At 34.2% G+C, this 15778-nt stretch overlaps 1 protein-coding gene across 4 annotated transcripts in view; it reads right to left on the bottom strand.

The window, feature by feature from the left end:
* Window positions 1-15778, bottom strand: part of ROCK1 (Rho associated coiled-coil containing protein kinase 1) — a 148813-nt gene that overhangs the window by 96350 nt on the left and 36685 nt on the right. For all 4 annotated transcript variants that reach the window (XM_082698740.1, XM_082698741.1, XM_082698742.1 and 1 more), the window contains exon 2: window positions 14671-14752. In XM_082698740.1, coding sequence (XP_082554866.1) covers window positions 14671-14752 — 82 coding nt within the window. The remainder of the gene's footprint in view (window positions 1-14670; window positions 14753-15778) is intronic.

Below are 15778 nucleotides of genomic sequence, written 5' to 3'. Positions count from 1 at the left end.
AAAGATTAAATAATTTTATATACATATAATGGAGTATTAGGCAACATTTAAAACTGTGTTAAAAAAAATAAAACAAGATGGAATCAGAAAGGGAGACAAACTGTAAGAGACTTTTAATCTTAGGAAACAAACTGAGGGTTACTGGGAAGAGAGAGGGGTGGGAGGATGGGGAAACTGGGTTGTGGACATTAAGGAGGGCACGTGATATAATGAGCACTAGGTATTACATAAGGCTGATGAATCACTGACCTCTACCTCTGAAACCAATAATACATTATATGTTAATTGAATTTAAATAAAAAAGAATAATCACATAGAATGATACTCAACATATAATGTTGAGGAAATAAACAGAATAAACTGCACAAATATATAAACAAGTATAGACTGTCATGTGTGAACAGAAAAAGACCAGAAGGAAATATAGCAAAATATCTGTAATCACTTCTAAGTGCAGTGGGATTTCAGTTATTTTATTCCTCACACTTTCTATGTATTTCAAATTTTCTATAATGACTATTGCTTTCTAATGAGAAAAAGACGTATCCACGTAGTCTAAGATCTGAGAATATAAAGTGCACCATAATTTTATGTACCACTACAGACTGTGAGGCACATCCTAACTGTTAAGTTTTTTTAAATGTCAGGATGAAATACAGTAATAAAAGCTATGAATAAACTGACCAAAATACAGCTATTCTTTGCCTAAAGAAACCTAGTGTACCTTGTGTACTTTTAGAGTAGTCAAAGCATCCCTAAAAAGCACTAAAATTACATAAAACTTACCTAGAAAATGTACAATGTAATATTCAATTCCATAAAAATCTGACTCTTTTAATGCAAAAATTATTTTATGCCCAAATCTTCAAATAAAATTCAAACTCCAGGAAGATGAGCCATGTTTTGCCAGTATACACACACACAGACACACATACACACAGTAATCCAGTTTAAGACACTGATTGGGGAGGGGGAGGAATCCAAATTCTTATAGCATAAAACGGGCTTTTAGACCTTGTTACTATCTGGTTCTCCAGTCTTTTATTTCTAGATACTCCCCCCAACAGGCTACCAATGCCCACTTATTTGCAATTGTTCACCTTACCATACTGCTTCGTATCTTCATACCTTACCATACCTTCATATCTCCATACCATATTGATCATCAGTCTAAAATGACTTGCCCCATGTTATTTGACCAACTTACTATCAAACAAGATCTAATCCTCTATCTCCTCTTCAGCCATTGTTGATCTCCTCAAGTAGACATGCTAACTCCCTCTTCCTTTAAAATACCACAATGTCTCTATTATTTCATCTATCAGTCTGGACTGAAATTGTTTATACAGCTATGTTTCTTTATTATACAGTACATTCCCATTTCCTTAAGGATAGAGACCACACTTCATTCATGGGTATGTCCTTGATGTACCTACATGCTCAATACTATTTACTGAAACATTAAAAACATTAAATGCTACTTACTGAAACATTAAAAACATTTAATGATATTACTTATAAATGGAGACAAATCAACTGCATGCAGCTCTTACCTATTCAGGAACAACAGAAAAGCTAGTCACTTTTATTTACTCCAAAACAATGAAAGTATATATCTAAAAACCAATCTTGGATTTTTCAAAACACTAAACATAGAATTAACATATGACTCAGCAATTCCACTTCTAGCTATTTACCCAAGAGAAATGAAAATGTCCACAGAAAAACTTGCACACAAATGTTCATAGCAGCAGTATGCATGACAGCCAGAAAGTAGAAAAAATATGAATGTTTATCAAGAGATGAACAATATGTGGTAAGTATATCTACACAATGGAATATTGCTCGGCAATTAAAAAGAATATGTGCTACAACATAGATAAATCTTGAATAATATACCATACTAAGTTCAAAAAGTCAGTCACAAAAGACTACATACATAATTCCATCTATAGGTAATGTTCATTATGTATGGCAAATCTATACTGACATCAAACAGATTAATCATTGGCTAGGACTTGGGGAGCTTAGGGATAAAATGGGAGTGACTGCTAATGCAAATGGGGTTTCTTTAAGAGGTAATGAAATGTTCTAAAAGTGACTGGTAATGGCTGCACAACTCTAAAAATACACACACACACACACAAAACAATGAATTGTACACTTTAAATGGGTGAATTTTATATTACATAAATTCTATCTCAACAAAGCTATTTAACAAATCAGTCTTGGGTTTGCAATGATCTTTACATTAACACCAAAAGCATAATCCGTAACAGAAATAACTGATAAATTAGGCTATCAAAATAAAAAAATTCTGCTGTGTGAAAGACAGTATATACAACCTTTGGGGTCTGGAGGTGGAGCTTATTTATCCCCCTGCCCTTAAACAAAGGCTGAACTAGTGATCAGATTCCAAACGATAGGGTATGGAAAGGGAAAATAATAACTTTCTAGGAGAGAAGCCTGGCAGACTACTATTTTAAACCAAGTGATAAAAGTTAACATTGCCACTGATAATCATGGTATCATAAACCTATAAACCCAGTCTAACATCAGACATAAACTGTGGGACATTCTACAAAATACCTGATCAGTAATCTTCAAAACTGTCAAGGTCATTAAAAAAAATATGCAAAGACTGAGAAACTATCATAGACTAGATGAGAAGGAGAAATGGCAGCTGAATACAAGGCAGTATTCTATACTGGATTCTGGAACCAAAACCACAAGAGATTAATGAAAAAAATAAAGTATGTAATTAGTTATCAGTAGTATGCCAATTTTAATTTGTTAGTTCTGTCAATGTGCTATGTTACATAAAATGTTAACATTCGGTAAACCTGTGTACAGGGCATACAGTAATCTTTATGCTTGCAACTTCCCTATAAGTTTATAATATGATTTATCTTAAAAATAAATAAAGGCGGGAGGGGATGCCTGGGTGGCTCAGTTGGTTAAGCGACTGCCTTCAGCTTAGGCCATGATCCTGGAGAACCAGGATCCAGTCCCACATCAGGCTCCCTGCTCCTCCCTCCTCCCCCTCTGCCTGCCTCTCTGCCTACTTGTGATCTCTGCCTTTCAAATACATAAATAAGTAAATCTTTTTAAAATAGATAGATAAAATAAATAGGATACTTAACATTTCTTTTTTTAAAAATCTAATTTAGTAGTAATAACTTCAAACTAGCTTTTGTAATATCCTAGGTCATACTACATAATTCATTCAATTTTATGGCTTCATTTTAAAATCCCAACTTTTATACTACCTTTTGGTATAAACTGCATTTGGCACTATATACCAAATGTAAATTGGATACAACTTTTGACTCAGCAATTCCTGGATTCACTCCAAAGAAAGAAGCAGCAAGTATACACCAAACTGTATACACAAAAATGTTCATGACAGCCTTATTTATACTAGTGAAAAACTGGAAGGAATTTAAGTGTCCACCATTACAGAAAATTTTTTAAATTAAGGTACACTAAATGGAATATATTCATTTCTTAAACTATGTTATCTATACTTATTCACATAAAAAGATATTTTGCAACTCACTTTTTACAGAACACACTGTGGGATAGCTGACAAATTTCTCCTACTGATTCATATTTGTGTTCTAAATTTTTGATCTAATCATTTATATTTATTATGATGAACATTCCTGTGTATTTGCAGAGCTGTTTTGCAGGATACATTTCTTTAAGTAAATAAAAGATTAGGTTACGCTCATGAACTCTTTCAGTTTTAAAATATACTGCCCAACTGCCCTTTAAATTACTGCACTAATTTTCATTTCTCACTCACTCATTCAGATGGGGGGTGTCTTTTTCTTATCTTAACTCATATTTGTTGAGATAGTAATATATTTATTCAACTGTTAACTGTTCAATGGCCATTTATAACTTTTCTCCTTCATACTACATATTCAGCTACTTTGTCCATTTTAAAAAATTGTTTCTCTTTTGATTCTTCTTATATTGGTAATATACTATAATTTTTTTCAATTTGTCTACATTATTTATTTTTTAAGAGATTTTATTTATTTATTTGACAGAGAGAGATCACAGGTAGGCAGAAAGGCATGCAGAGAGAAAGAGAGAGAGAGGAGGAAGCAGGCTCCCCACTGAGGAGAGAGCCAGATGCGGGACTCAATCCCAGGACCCCGAGATCATGAACAGAGCCGAAGGCAGAGGCCCAACCCACTGAGCCACCCAGGCGCCCATCTACGTTCTTTATATATCTGTATTTCCTTATATATAGTTTTGGAAAGGCAAAAATCTGTCAGTGTTTCCTTTATAGTTATATGCTAGTCATAGAGCCCTTCTTTTAAAAAAAAAAAACAATGCCTACTTGAAGACTATCTAATTTCATTTAGTACCTTAGTCTTTACATTTCTAATAAAGAATGAAACACATTTTCTCTTCATATGGATATCCAATACGAATTACTGAATAAGCTACCTTTTCCCCAAAGACATGTTAAGCTTATATCAAATTTTCATATAATAAAAAAGTATGCTTCTTCACCCTCTATGATAATCTATTGATCTTCATGTCCTTCAAGAAAGTACTATTTTTCTTACACTTCACTAAAGAGTTCAAGAATTAATCCCAATATATTATGACTATAATCCTGTCCCCAACTCCCAGAAACAGTAATACATTTGCCATTCAAGTGCTAGAGTTACCAAACTATGCAAGCCATTCATGACCTAATATGCAAAAAAAATTAAGTCTGCCAAAACCTTACTACATTTCAATGCTTTCTGGCTAGAATATGTCCCACATTATGCAGACTCCTATATGTACCTTAATATTAAGCTGCGGAGGAGTCTTGTTGTTGTTCTTGTTTTAGGATTTATTTATTTATTTGAGAGAGAGAGAGAACGAGTGAGCATACAGGCAAGAGTGCAGGAGGGGCAGAGGGAGAGAATCTTTAAGCTGACTTCCTGTTGAGGGTGGCCTGACACAGGTCAGATGCTTAACTGACTGAGCCACCCACACACCCCAAATTTTGTCCTTTTTAAATGTAGAACAGTATATATAGGTAGTACAAAAATTCCTTTACAATTGTTGCTCCTTAGAATTCCTGAAAAAGTATAGACTTCTAGCTACATCAAACTTTATATTCCAAGCAGGTGAAAACCATCTTTAGTTTTACTAGAGATAATGTAATACACATCTTCAATATTATAGTATGTAATGAGATAATCTTAGGAGAAACTAGTCACAAACATTAAAATGAGGGCTCTTCTATTAAGTCATAAAGTCTTGAGATGTTTCGTTTGAATTATTATCATGATCTTAATTTAAAGTGAGAAAAAGTCTTCCCTTTACTATTGAGCAATATGTACCTTTTGTGTAATTCTACAAGGAACTAAGGCAAACACAGTCAAGTTGTTTTTGCTTCCCTGGATGAACAATGGATTCTTTGATGAATCAGCAGAATATGCTGAACTGAAAATAATGTATTTCTCCTTTACATTTTTAATACAAGATAACTGCTTACTAATTTTATTTATTTGTTTATTTATTTTAATTTTTGACTGAAAGACAGAAATCACAAGTAAGCAGAGGCAGGCAGAGAGAGAGGGGGAAGCAGGTTCCCCGCCAAGCAGAGAGCCCGATGTAGGGCTCCATCCCAGGACCCTGGGATCATGACCTGAGCCGAAGGCAGAGGCTTTAACCCACTGAGGCACCCAGGCGCCCCCTGCTTACTAATTTTAATCACCAACCAATGAACAGCTAATTTAAAGCTAATAGTAACATTCAACTATCATAATCATTTAATAAGTAAAAAGGTTTCATGATTTTACAAATTTTAGAAGTACGGAGAAGAAACATTTTATGTTTTGAAATCTGCCAAAGTGACATATTAAAACCTGGAAAGAGGAATAAACTTCCTAAACTTTCTAATGGCCATTAATGCCTGTTTATATAAAAACAAATACCTAATTGTCTGTAATCCATGAAGTCTCATTTTTGGAAGGAGATTAAGAAAGCAGCCACTACAGAAAAGGTTAAATTCCATTTTAGGAAACATTAAAATATTGTATGATTGGTTACCAAATATAATTACTTGGAAAAATAAAAGCTTTAGCTACAACCCTTTTACAATAATAAATGTAATCCTTTAATATAATAATTTAATATGATAATACAATGATTTACCCTTTAAAATGATAAAAGAAACTTTAGAAAAAAAACTTATTTTCCACATCTCAACTGAAATTATATTGTTCTTGCCAACTGTGGCTTATTCGTCAATTTACCTATATGCTTGTTCTTGATTTGATGATTTTTTAGAAATCACTATTCTGAGACAGTTTAACAATGATTAAATATGTATATCATCAACTCTAAGCTACTGATTACATCTGGAAGAGGAAGACATGAGGCCCAAGGCCTAGGTTGTAACTTAACATCTTATTTTGAACAAAAGACCAGAAGCAAATAGAGCAAAATATTAACTACTAATTTAACAGTGATCATGTATACACAGATATATGTTATATCAATTCATCTGAAATATGTGGTAATAAAAAACAATTTAAAAAGACAATGATCATATCCCAACTCTACTAACAATAGAATACTTTCTAGATCTAGACTTGTTGTTAACAAGTCAACATTTAACCTCTAATACATTTAACAAATATTTAATGTGTTCCTAATATTTAGCCAGGTTTTGCAACACAAGTACAACTGCCCCTGGTCTCATGACACTTCCAGTTTAGTGATGAGGAAAGAAGAGCAATGGATATCAATCAGATAATCACACAAATAAATATAACTTAACTGTGATAAGTGCCTAAGAGACCATGAAAGTACATTCCTAGCAACAATACATCTGACCTAGCTCCAGGGGCTAGGAAATGAAAGCGAATGCTTATTTGAAACTTAAACTCCTTTAAGTTGGATGGGGTTAGAAGGAATTTTAGAAAGAGGAAAACAACATCTAAAAGTATTGTGGAGAAGGTGTAAGAGTGTTTTCTAGAAACGAACTATAAGCAGTGTGGTGAAGGCAGAAGAAAACAAAGGAGTAGCCGTACAGGTAAGAATGTAACTTGAAAAGTCATACAGAAGGTTGTACGAAAGGCTGGGAGTGATATTTGACTTAAGCAATTTGCAGTTGAAAAAGAATTCTCTGGCAGCAAAGCAGAAAACCAACAGTAAATGGGGAAAACAGAGAAACTGAGACCAGAGAGAAGATTTAACTGAGATCAATCAATGGAGATGATGAAGTCTGAACAAGAACAGCTGTAACAGAAAATAAAGTTCAAGCCTCTGTGTGAAGACTGCTATTGACCAAAATCCACATTCATGGGTGTTTTCTTCAGTTTATAAATAAGACCGTTTATCTTTAATCTTCTGGCAGCTCCACTATTCTGCAAAGGTTTTCTAAAGATCCTCAACACATCAGCACATTCATTCGCTATTCTAGGGTGTAATCTGCCTAGATCTGGGGCTGTAACCTACCATTTCAGTCTTTTCTGCTGTCCTCCTTAACCCTTCCCACTTATCATCAACCAAGTTCAATTTATACCAAATTCCTGCTTCCTCAAAGATAACATATTTTTAGATGGCTCTCTGACTTAACAAATGCTATTCCCTCTCTGCCTGAATTGTTCTTCCTCAATTAAGAAATCTAGTCAATGGGCACCTCGGTCACTCAGACAGTTGGGCAGCAGGCTCTTGGTTTGGCTCAGGTCTTAATATCTCAAATAAATCTTTAAAAGAAAAAAAAAAGAAATCTAGTCTGGTTTTTTAAGACTCCATTCAAATACTACTTAAGTAGTATTTGTTAAGTAGAATTAAGTACTTTTGTTTGTTAAGTAGTATTAAGGCTTTCTTTACTACCTCAAGATCTGTGTATCATTACATTCTCTACAAAGTTCAATTATAAAAGTACACATTTATAAAAAGTATATATATAAAAGTTACTATTTGCTCCTGTATTTCCCTTCACAAGATGGTAAGATCTACAGTTTTTTTTTTTTTAAGATTTTATTTATTTATCAGAGAGAGAGGGCGAGAGAGCAAGCACAGGCAGACAGAATGGCAGGCAGAGGCAGAGGGAGAAGCGGGCTCCCTGCCGAGCAAGGAGCCCGATGCGGGACTCGATCCCCAGGACGCTGGGATCATGACCTGAGCCGAAGGCAGCTGCTTAACCAACTGAGCCACCCAGGCGTCCCAAGATCTACAGTTTTAAAGAAAAACACTGTCTCATTCTTCATGTCTGTAGTGACTGGACATAAAAAAATTTTTTCAAGAATAAATGGTGTCGCAGGGGTGCTGGGGTGACTCAATCTGCCAGGTGTCCAACACTTGGTTTCCACTCTGGTGGTGATCTCAGAGTCGTGGGATGGAGCCCTGCTTTGGGATCCACACTGGGTGTGGAGCCTGCTGGAAATTCTCTCTCTCCCCCTCTCCCTCCGCCCCTTCCCACCACCCCCAGCTCTCTTGAAAAGGAAGGAAGGAAGGAAAGATGGATGGGAGAAATGAAGGAAGAGAGAGTGGGAGGGAGGGAGAGAGAGAAAGGTGGTGGTGTGTAGTAAATTTATCACTTTCTCATACATCTTCAACCCATTACTCTAAATGGAGAAGGATGAGCAGGGGAAGTTACTTTTGTTGTCTGAAGAATTTCTCACAAGTCTTGGCTCATCACAGGCTTTTGGTCTAACCCATTTTTTACAGATTTATGCTACTCTTTCACATTTATCTCTGGATATGTATTCATACTTGATATGGTTGTTTCCAATCTGAGCTAAGAAATTCTGTAGAGGGGCACCTGGGTGGCTCAGGGGGTTAAGTCTCTGCCTTTGGTTCAGGTCATGATCTCAGGGTCCTGGGATCAAGCCCTACATCGGGTTCTCTGCTCAACAGGGAGCCTGCTTCCCCCTCTCTGTCTGCCTGCTTCTCTGCCTACTTATGATCTCTCTCTCTCTCTCTGTCAAGTAAATAAATAAAAATCTAGGGGCGCCTGGGTGGCTCAGTGGGTTGAGCCGCTGCCTTCAGCTCAGGTCATGATCTCACGTTTCTGGGATCGAGTCCCGCGCATTGGGCTCTCTGCTCAGCGGAGAGCCTGCTTCCCTCTCTCTCTCTCTGTATACTTGTGATCTCTCTCTCTCTCTGTGTCAAATAAATAAATAAATAAATAAATAGATCTTAAATAAAAATCTAAAAAAACAAACAACTAACAACAACAACAAACCCAGAAACTTCTGTAGGATAACCCTGATTTCTTGAGCTAAAACTTTCTTATATTTACTCCTTTTTGAAATTCATCCTTCACCTGGAATCACTATTAATAGGATATATCTTTTAAGTAAGTTTGATTAAATCTCTAAGCTTGGAGGGGCGCCTGGGTGGCTCAGTGGGTTAAAGCCTCTGCCTTCAGCTCAGGTCATGATCCCAGGGTTCTGGGATCAAGCCCCGCATCAGGCTCTCTGCTCCTCAGGGAGCCTGCTTCCTCCTCTTTCTCTGCCTGCCTCTCTGTCTACTTGTGATCTCTGTCAATAAATAAAATCTTTAAGGGGAAAAAAATAAATCTCTAAGCTTGGAGCACGTGCCTAACCATGTCCAGCATTTTCTCCTTCATTAATATAAAGTCTTGGACAGTAGTTCTCAACTGAGAGCAATTTTGATGCCCAGGGGACATTTGGCAGTCTTGAGACATTTTTGGTTATCACAACCGAAGGAAGGAGATGAGTATGCTACTGGCATCTAGAAGGCAGAGGCCAGGGATGCTACTAAATACCCTACAATGTAAAGGACCAGCCCCCTCCTCACAATAGAGTTATCTGACCCAAAATGTCAACAGTGCCATTTCTGAGAAAATCTGGTCTAAAATGAACTGAATGCTTTGTCTCAAAGTCTCTGTCAAATCCCAAATGCTACCATTTCAGACTTTTTGGAACAACTCTGAACAGCTAATTATTGTCATATTTTCTCAATAAATAAATAATTGATAAAGAAAATTAAAAGTCTATCCACTGTTAATATGCTTTTATAAGTAGACAGCTGCTACACCATCACTACCAGAGCTAATATGCCACTTCTGTAATCTATGAGGAATGCTATAGTACGCAACTATAAAAAAACATCTCCAGGTTATTTTTTTTATACAAATAATTGCTCTCTACCACATTTTTACTCTCAGGTTCATGGAATTTCTCATACAATGCTCTTCCCTCTCTATTATCTTCTTTTAGACTGGTTAGATTTGTTTAATAAGTTTGCCTTTCTACTAACATAATTATAAATCCTATGCCTCAAATCTCAGTGACATTCATAATGGTATACAAACTAAAGTCATAATCAGTTTCCAAATACTCCCTTTCTCTTTCTTCTGATGCACTCCCCAAACACGTTTCTTCTAAAATGTAACTAATTCCCACCATTTTATCTGGATCTCTCTCTAGTGCCTACTTAAAATTCACCTTAAAATCTTTACTAGTTATGTGAGGATGATAAACATTTTCTCTGTAGTCCTTATTATTCGGGTATCATACACCAGAGTCCAGAAAAGCAAATCTTTATATTTAACTATTTATTCAGTCAAATGGTCACAGTTTCTCATTTCCCTTACAGTCTGTAAACATTCTTCAACACAAAGAGATGAAAATTAACAACCTGTAATATAGTTAGGCCTGAAGTTTAAAATATTTCAAACTGCTATACTTTAAAGCTGTTAAATACCCTAGTGCGACTTCAGTTGGATTACTAAAGAGAAAGATTTTATCCCATATTCCAGGTGTATCCTTATATCACTGTATCTGATATCTGTCAACAAAAAGCAATTCAAAGCAAACATTCACCCTCAGCAATTCAAAGCAAACATTCACCCTCAGTAAAAAAAACTCTGATGTAATTACTAATGAAAGCAATAAATACCCAAATAATTGAATTTCAGAATATAAAATCCTATCATTCTATGAAGATCTATTACTCTGTGTTAAGTATTACATAAATACAACTTGAGCTGAAGGGGAATGTTATGTCATATAAACAGAATCATATAGTATATACTCTTTTGTGCCTGGCTTTTTCCACTTATCACACTGCTTCTGAAATTTATTGATGTTTTGTACATATCAGTTAATTTATTCCTTTTAACTGTTAAATATTCCATTATATGAATGTACCAAAATTTGTTTATCCACTACCAACTGATGGGCATTTAAGTAGCTTCCAGTCTATAGCAATTTTGAATAAAGCCGCCTTTAACATTCTCATAGAGCTCTTTGTGTAGACACATGCTTCCGTTTCTCTTGGATAAAAACCGAGAAGTGGGATTCCTGGATCATAAGGTAAATATATGTATAACTCTATCAGAAAAACGCCAAATTGTTTGCCAGAGTGCCTTACCATTTTACAAACCACCCAGCAATGTCCTAGAGTTCAGCTGCTCCACATTTTCACATATACTTGATACTGTCAGTTTTTTAAAAATTTTTGTTATTTTAATAGATATGTAACAGTATCTCATTGTGGCCATAATTTGAAATTATCCAATGACTAAACATGTTGTATATTGGCCAACTGTGCATCTTCTTTGGAGAAATGTCTACTCAAAAACGTTCATTTTTAAATTGGGTTACCTTTCTAATGTTGACTTGTAAGACTTACTTACATATTCTATATACTACTCCTTTATCAGGTATACAATATGTCAACATTTTCTCCCATTGTGGGTTGTCTTTTCATTCCCTTGACAGTGTCCTTTGAAGTACAAAAGTTTTTAATTTTAATGATGTCCATTTTATTTGCTTTTCTTTTGTTGCTTGTACCTTCAGTATTATATCTAAGAAACTGAATAATTCAAGGGCATGAAGATTTATGCCATCATTTTCTTCTAAAAGTTTTATAGCTTGGTTCTAACATTCTGAATTTATTTTGCATATGGTGTAAGATAGGAATCCAACTTCATTCTTTTACATATAGATACCCAGTTGTCTGAGCACCATTTGTTGAAAGACTATTCTTTCTCCTTTCATGTGTTTTGCAACTATTTTCTCCCAATCTATGGCTCATATTTTCATTTTCCTAGCAGTATCTTCTAAAAAAAATTTTTTTTGAATTTTGAAGCCTAATTTATCTTCTTTTAAAAGTGGTTTGTGTTATTTGTGTCCCATCTAAGAAAGTGTTGCCTAAATGGTCACAAATATTTTCTGTGTTTTCTTCTAGAAGTCCTACTTTTGCTCTTAAGTCTAGCCTATGAAAAATTTTGAGGTGCTTTTTGTATGGCATGAAGTAAGGTCCAAATTCTGAATTACCTTGTCACCTCTGCTGAAAATAAGTTGACTATATGTATGGGTCTATTTCTGGATTCTCTATTTTGTTCCATTTATTTATGTTTATTCTTTCATCAATATTATATTGTCTTCATCTTGAAAATTCTATAGTGTTAGTTCTCCAGCTTTGCTCTTACTTTCCAAAATTGCTTTGGCTAGTATTCTAGATCCTTCACATTCTCATATGAATTTTAGAATTCCCAGTCACTTTATACAAAAAAACAAAACAAAACAAAACAAAAAAACCTGCTTACGTTATGAGAATACATGGATTCTATTTATAAGTTAATATGGGGACTCTCAATATTTTTTTACTGAACTGTCCAATCCATGAACATTGAATATCCACTTTTCCTTTCAGGTCTTCTGTAATTTCTCAGTAATATTATGTAGTTTTCAGCCTGTAAGTGTTACACATATTTTTGTCAAATTTATCCCTAAATTTGTCATGTTTTTGCTTCTCTTGTAAATGGTACTACATTTGTTACATCAACTTCAAACTGGTTGTCGCTAATATATAGAAAGACAATTGCTTTCTGCATATTAATCTTCTAATTTGCAGTCTTACTAAAGCTTTTTGGGTAGAATCTTAAGATTTTTGTATATACAAAACATGGTGTCTGAAAACAAATTTTTTTACTTCATGATTTTTCTTTATTTTACCTTATTGCACTAGCTAGAACCTCCACAACAATGTTGAATGAATGTGGTAATAAGAGAAGACAGATTTGCCTCTTCCTGATCTTAGGGGCAAAGAATTTAGTCATACACAATTAAATACAATCTAACTGCTTGTTTTTTGTAGATTCTCTTAATCACTACAAGGAAGTTTCCTTCAATTCCTAGTTTGCAGAGATGTATTTTTTAATCAAAAATGGATACTGAATTTTATCAAATGTTTTTTATTTCCTGCGGTGATATTATGGATTTTCTTTTTTATTATGTTAATGTGGTAAATTACACTAATTGATTTTTGAAACTTGAACTAATTTTACAATGCAATCCTAGTGTAGCCCTCTTTCGTCACAATTTTTACATAATGGTTAGATATAATTTGCTAAAATTTTGTCACGTTACTCTCTGTACTTTTCTCCAATTTAAAAACTAGATAGGTTTATCAGTTAAAAGTTTACTTTAGGCTTTATACTTCCATTTTATTTTACTTATTTCTACTGTGGCTACTGATATTTCTATTTTAAAATGTAATAATATAAAGGCATACTTATATTATGAAAGCAGAAATGGTGCACAGTAAAATGAGTAATAAATTAAGAAAACGTGTTCCAATCCTTGTTGCCTACTTTACAAAATCACACAGCCCCTCCTTTGTACCAATGAACATTTATTCCTTGCCTCTCATCAAATAAGAAATGGTCAAGAAGACATCTCCACCTTTTTAATTCTTTTGCTCTATATTTAAGTAGAAGGTAAACAAATGTAAACAGTAATAAAATTCTCCTGTAATTTCAGTAAGATGTGAGATTAAGAAATTTATAGTTAAAAAGTTCCCAATTCAGGTTCTGGCACCAATTCCAAATCAAAATTCAGCTGAATAATTATTTTTATAAAAAACAGATACTTAAAAAAATTAAATTGATAGGTAAAATTCTGAGGCAAGATTTCAAAATATAAAAATGACAAACATAACAAAGTAAAAAGATCTGACTAGAAAAAGAAATTTTTCTAACAAAACATATGCGACCAAAATTGAATGATAACACTAAAACCAGCCCAACCCAAATATATCACTATGTACAGTTTAGGAACAAAAATAAAGAAATAGAATGGAAAGATTTTATGATTTAAATTTTATTATTTTTTAAGATAAAAAGTTTGAAACTATCTTAATAAATTCTCTAATCAAATTTTAAGTGATAAAATCTAAATATCAAAATCTAAAAAGGTTTTTAGAAAAGAAACTGTAAAGCCTAAATATATACCAGCTTTCATGGAGAAACAATGGTATCTCTCAGTGGCAGGAGGGCTTTTCATGTGCAATCTGTTCTTAACTGCCGGTATTAAAACATAATGGCTAATAATTTACAAAAGAAAAATAGAGGATAAATATAACACTATTGAAATTCAATGTGCATGTATATATATTATTATTTGAACATACTTACTTTAGCTATTACTTTTAATTCCCTTTTCTGCAAAATATTTTATAAAATATTCTCCTGCTAGGAACTCAAATTAATAAACTAATTAATAACGTTTCTTTCCTATTTCCTGCTCACTTTACATAGGAATTTTAGATGAAATAACGAGAGTAGACAGAAGAAAAAAATTTTAAAAAGATGGGCTTGAATTATTTAAGTGAAGATTTTGTTATATACAGTCTGTCATTAACCTCCACAAAAAAATTACTTACATCTGCTTAAAAAGTTGTCAATATTTTTGTTTTTTCTTAAGGCAGGAAAATCCAAATCATATACCAAAGCATCCAATCCATCCTAAACAAATAAACAAACAAACAGTTAGTTTTTTGGATCACACTATGAACACTTCCCTTTTTTATGAGTAAAGAGTAGAACATATGCTTTAACATTTAATTGCATGAGTTGGAAACTGAACATGGAAAAATAGGTAATAATACTAATGCTGTTGACTGCCTGAAGAGACCAACTAACCCAATAACTGGTTTTTCAAAATTCAGTTTGCACAGATCTAAAGAAAAAGCTCCTCGGTTACTACAAATTTATCTTTCTTTAAGATGCATTTCCTAGGGGCGCCTGGGTGGCTCAGCGAGTTAAAGCCTCTGCCTTCGGCTCAGGTCATGATCCCAGGGTCCTGGGATCGAGCCCCACATTGGGCTCTCTACTCAGCAGGGAGCCTGTTTCCCCCTCTTTCTCTCTGCCTGCTTCTCTGCCTACTTTTGATCTCTGTCAAATAAATAAATAAAATCTTTAAAAAAAAAAAAGATGCATTTCCTAGTGTCTTCTAAGCAATTTGAGTATTTCTGGTAATACTTTTTACGGGAAAAAAGATAAAACCTTTTTACAAAAACACTATTTTTAGAAAGACCAGCTGATACTTGCTCTATTCAAAAGGGAAAACCAAACCCAGGGTGCCTGGTTGGCTCAGTTGGTTAAGCGACTGCCTGCAGCTCAGGTCATGATCCTGGAGTCCCAAGATCAAGTTCCAAATCAGGCTCCCTGCTCAATGGAGAGGGTGTTTCCCCCCTCCTCCCATCTCTTGTGCTCTCTTTCACTTTCTCTCAAATAAACTTAAAAAAAAAAAAAAAAAAAAAAGGAAAATCAAACCAATAAACATGTGAACTATTTTCTAGTAAAAGACAAACTAAATATGATTTTTTAAAAAAGAACTTTAAATTCTTTAAGGCAGAAACCACAGTTAAAATCTCAATTTTTCCTACAGCACCTTGCAGAAGGACTGATAAGAAGGTATAACATTTACATTAAGCCAGTGATTTTTATGCTCAATAGCAATGGCATTACATTATCTAAGAAATCTTTTTC

This window comes from Mustela nivalis, assembly GCF_964662115.1.
Source record: "Mustela nivalis genome assembly, chromosome: 14".
Lineage (NCBI taxonomy): Eukaryota > Metazoa > Chordata > Mammalia > Carnivora > Mustelidae > Mustela > Mustela nivalis.
This window is presented reverse-complemented; position numbering and strand designations above follow the sequence as displayed.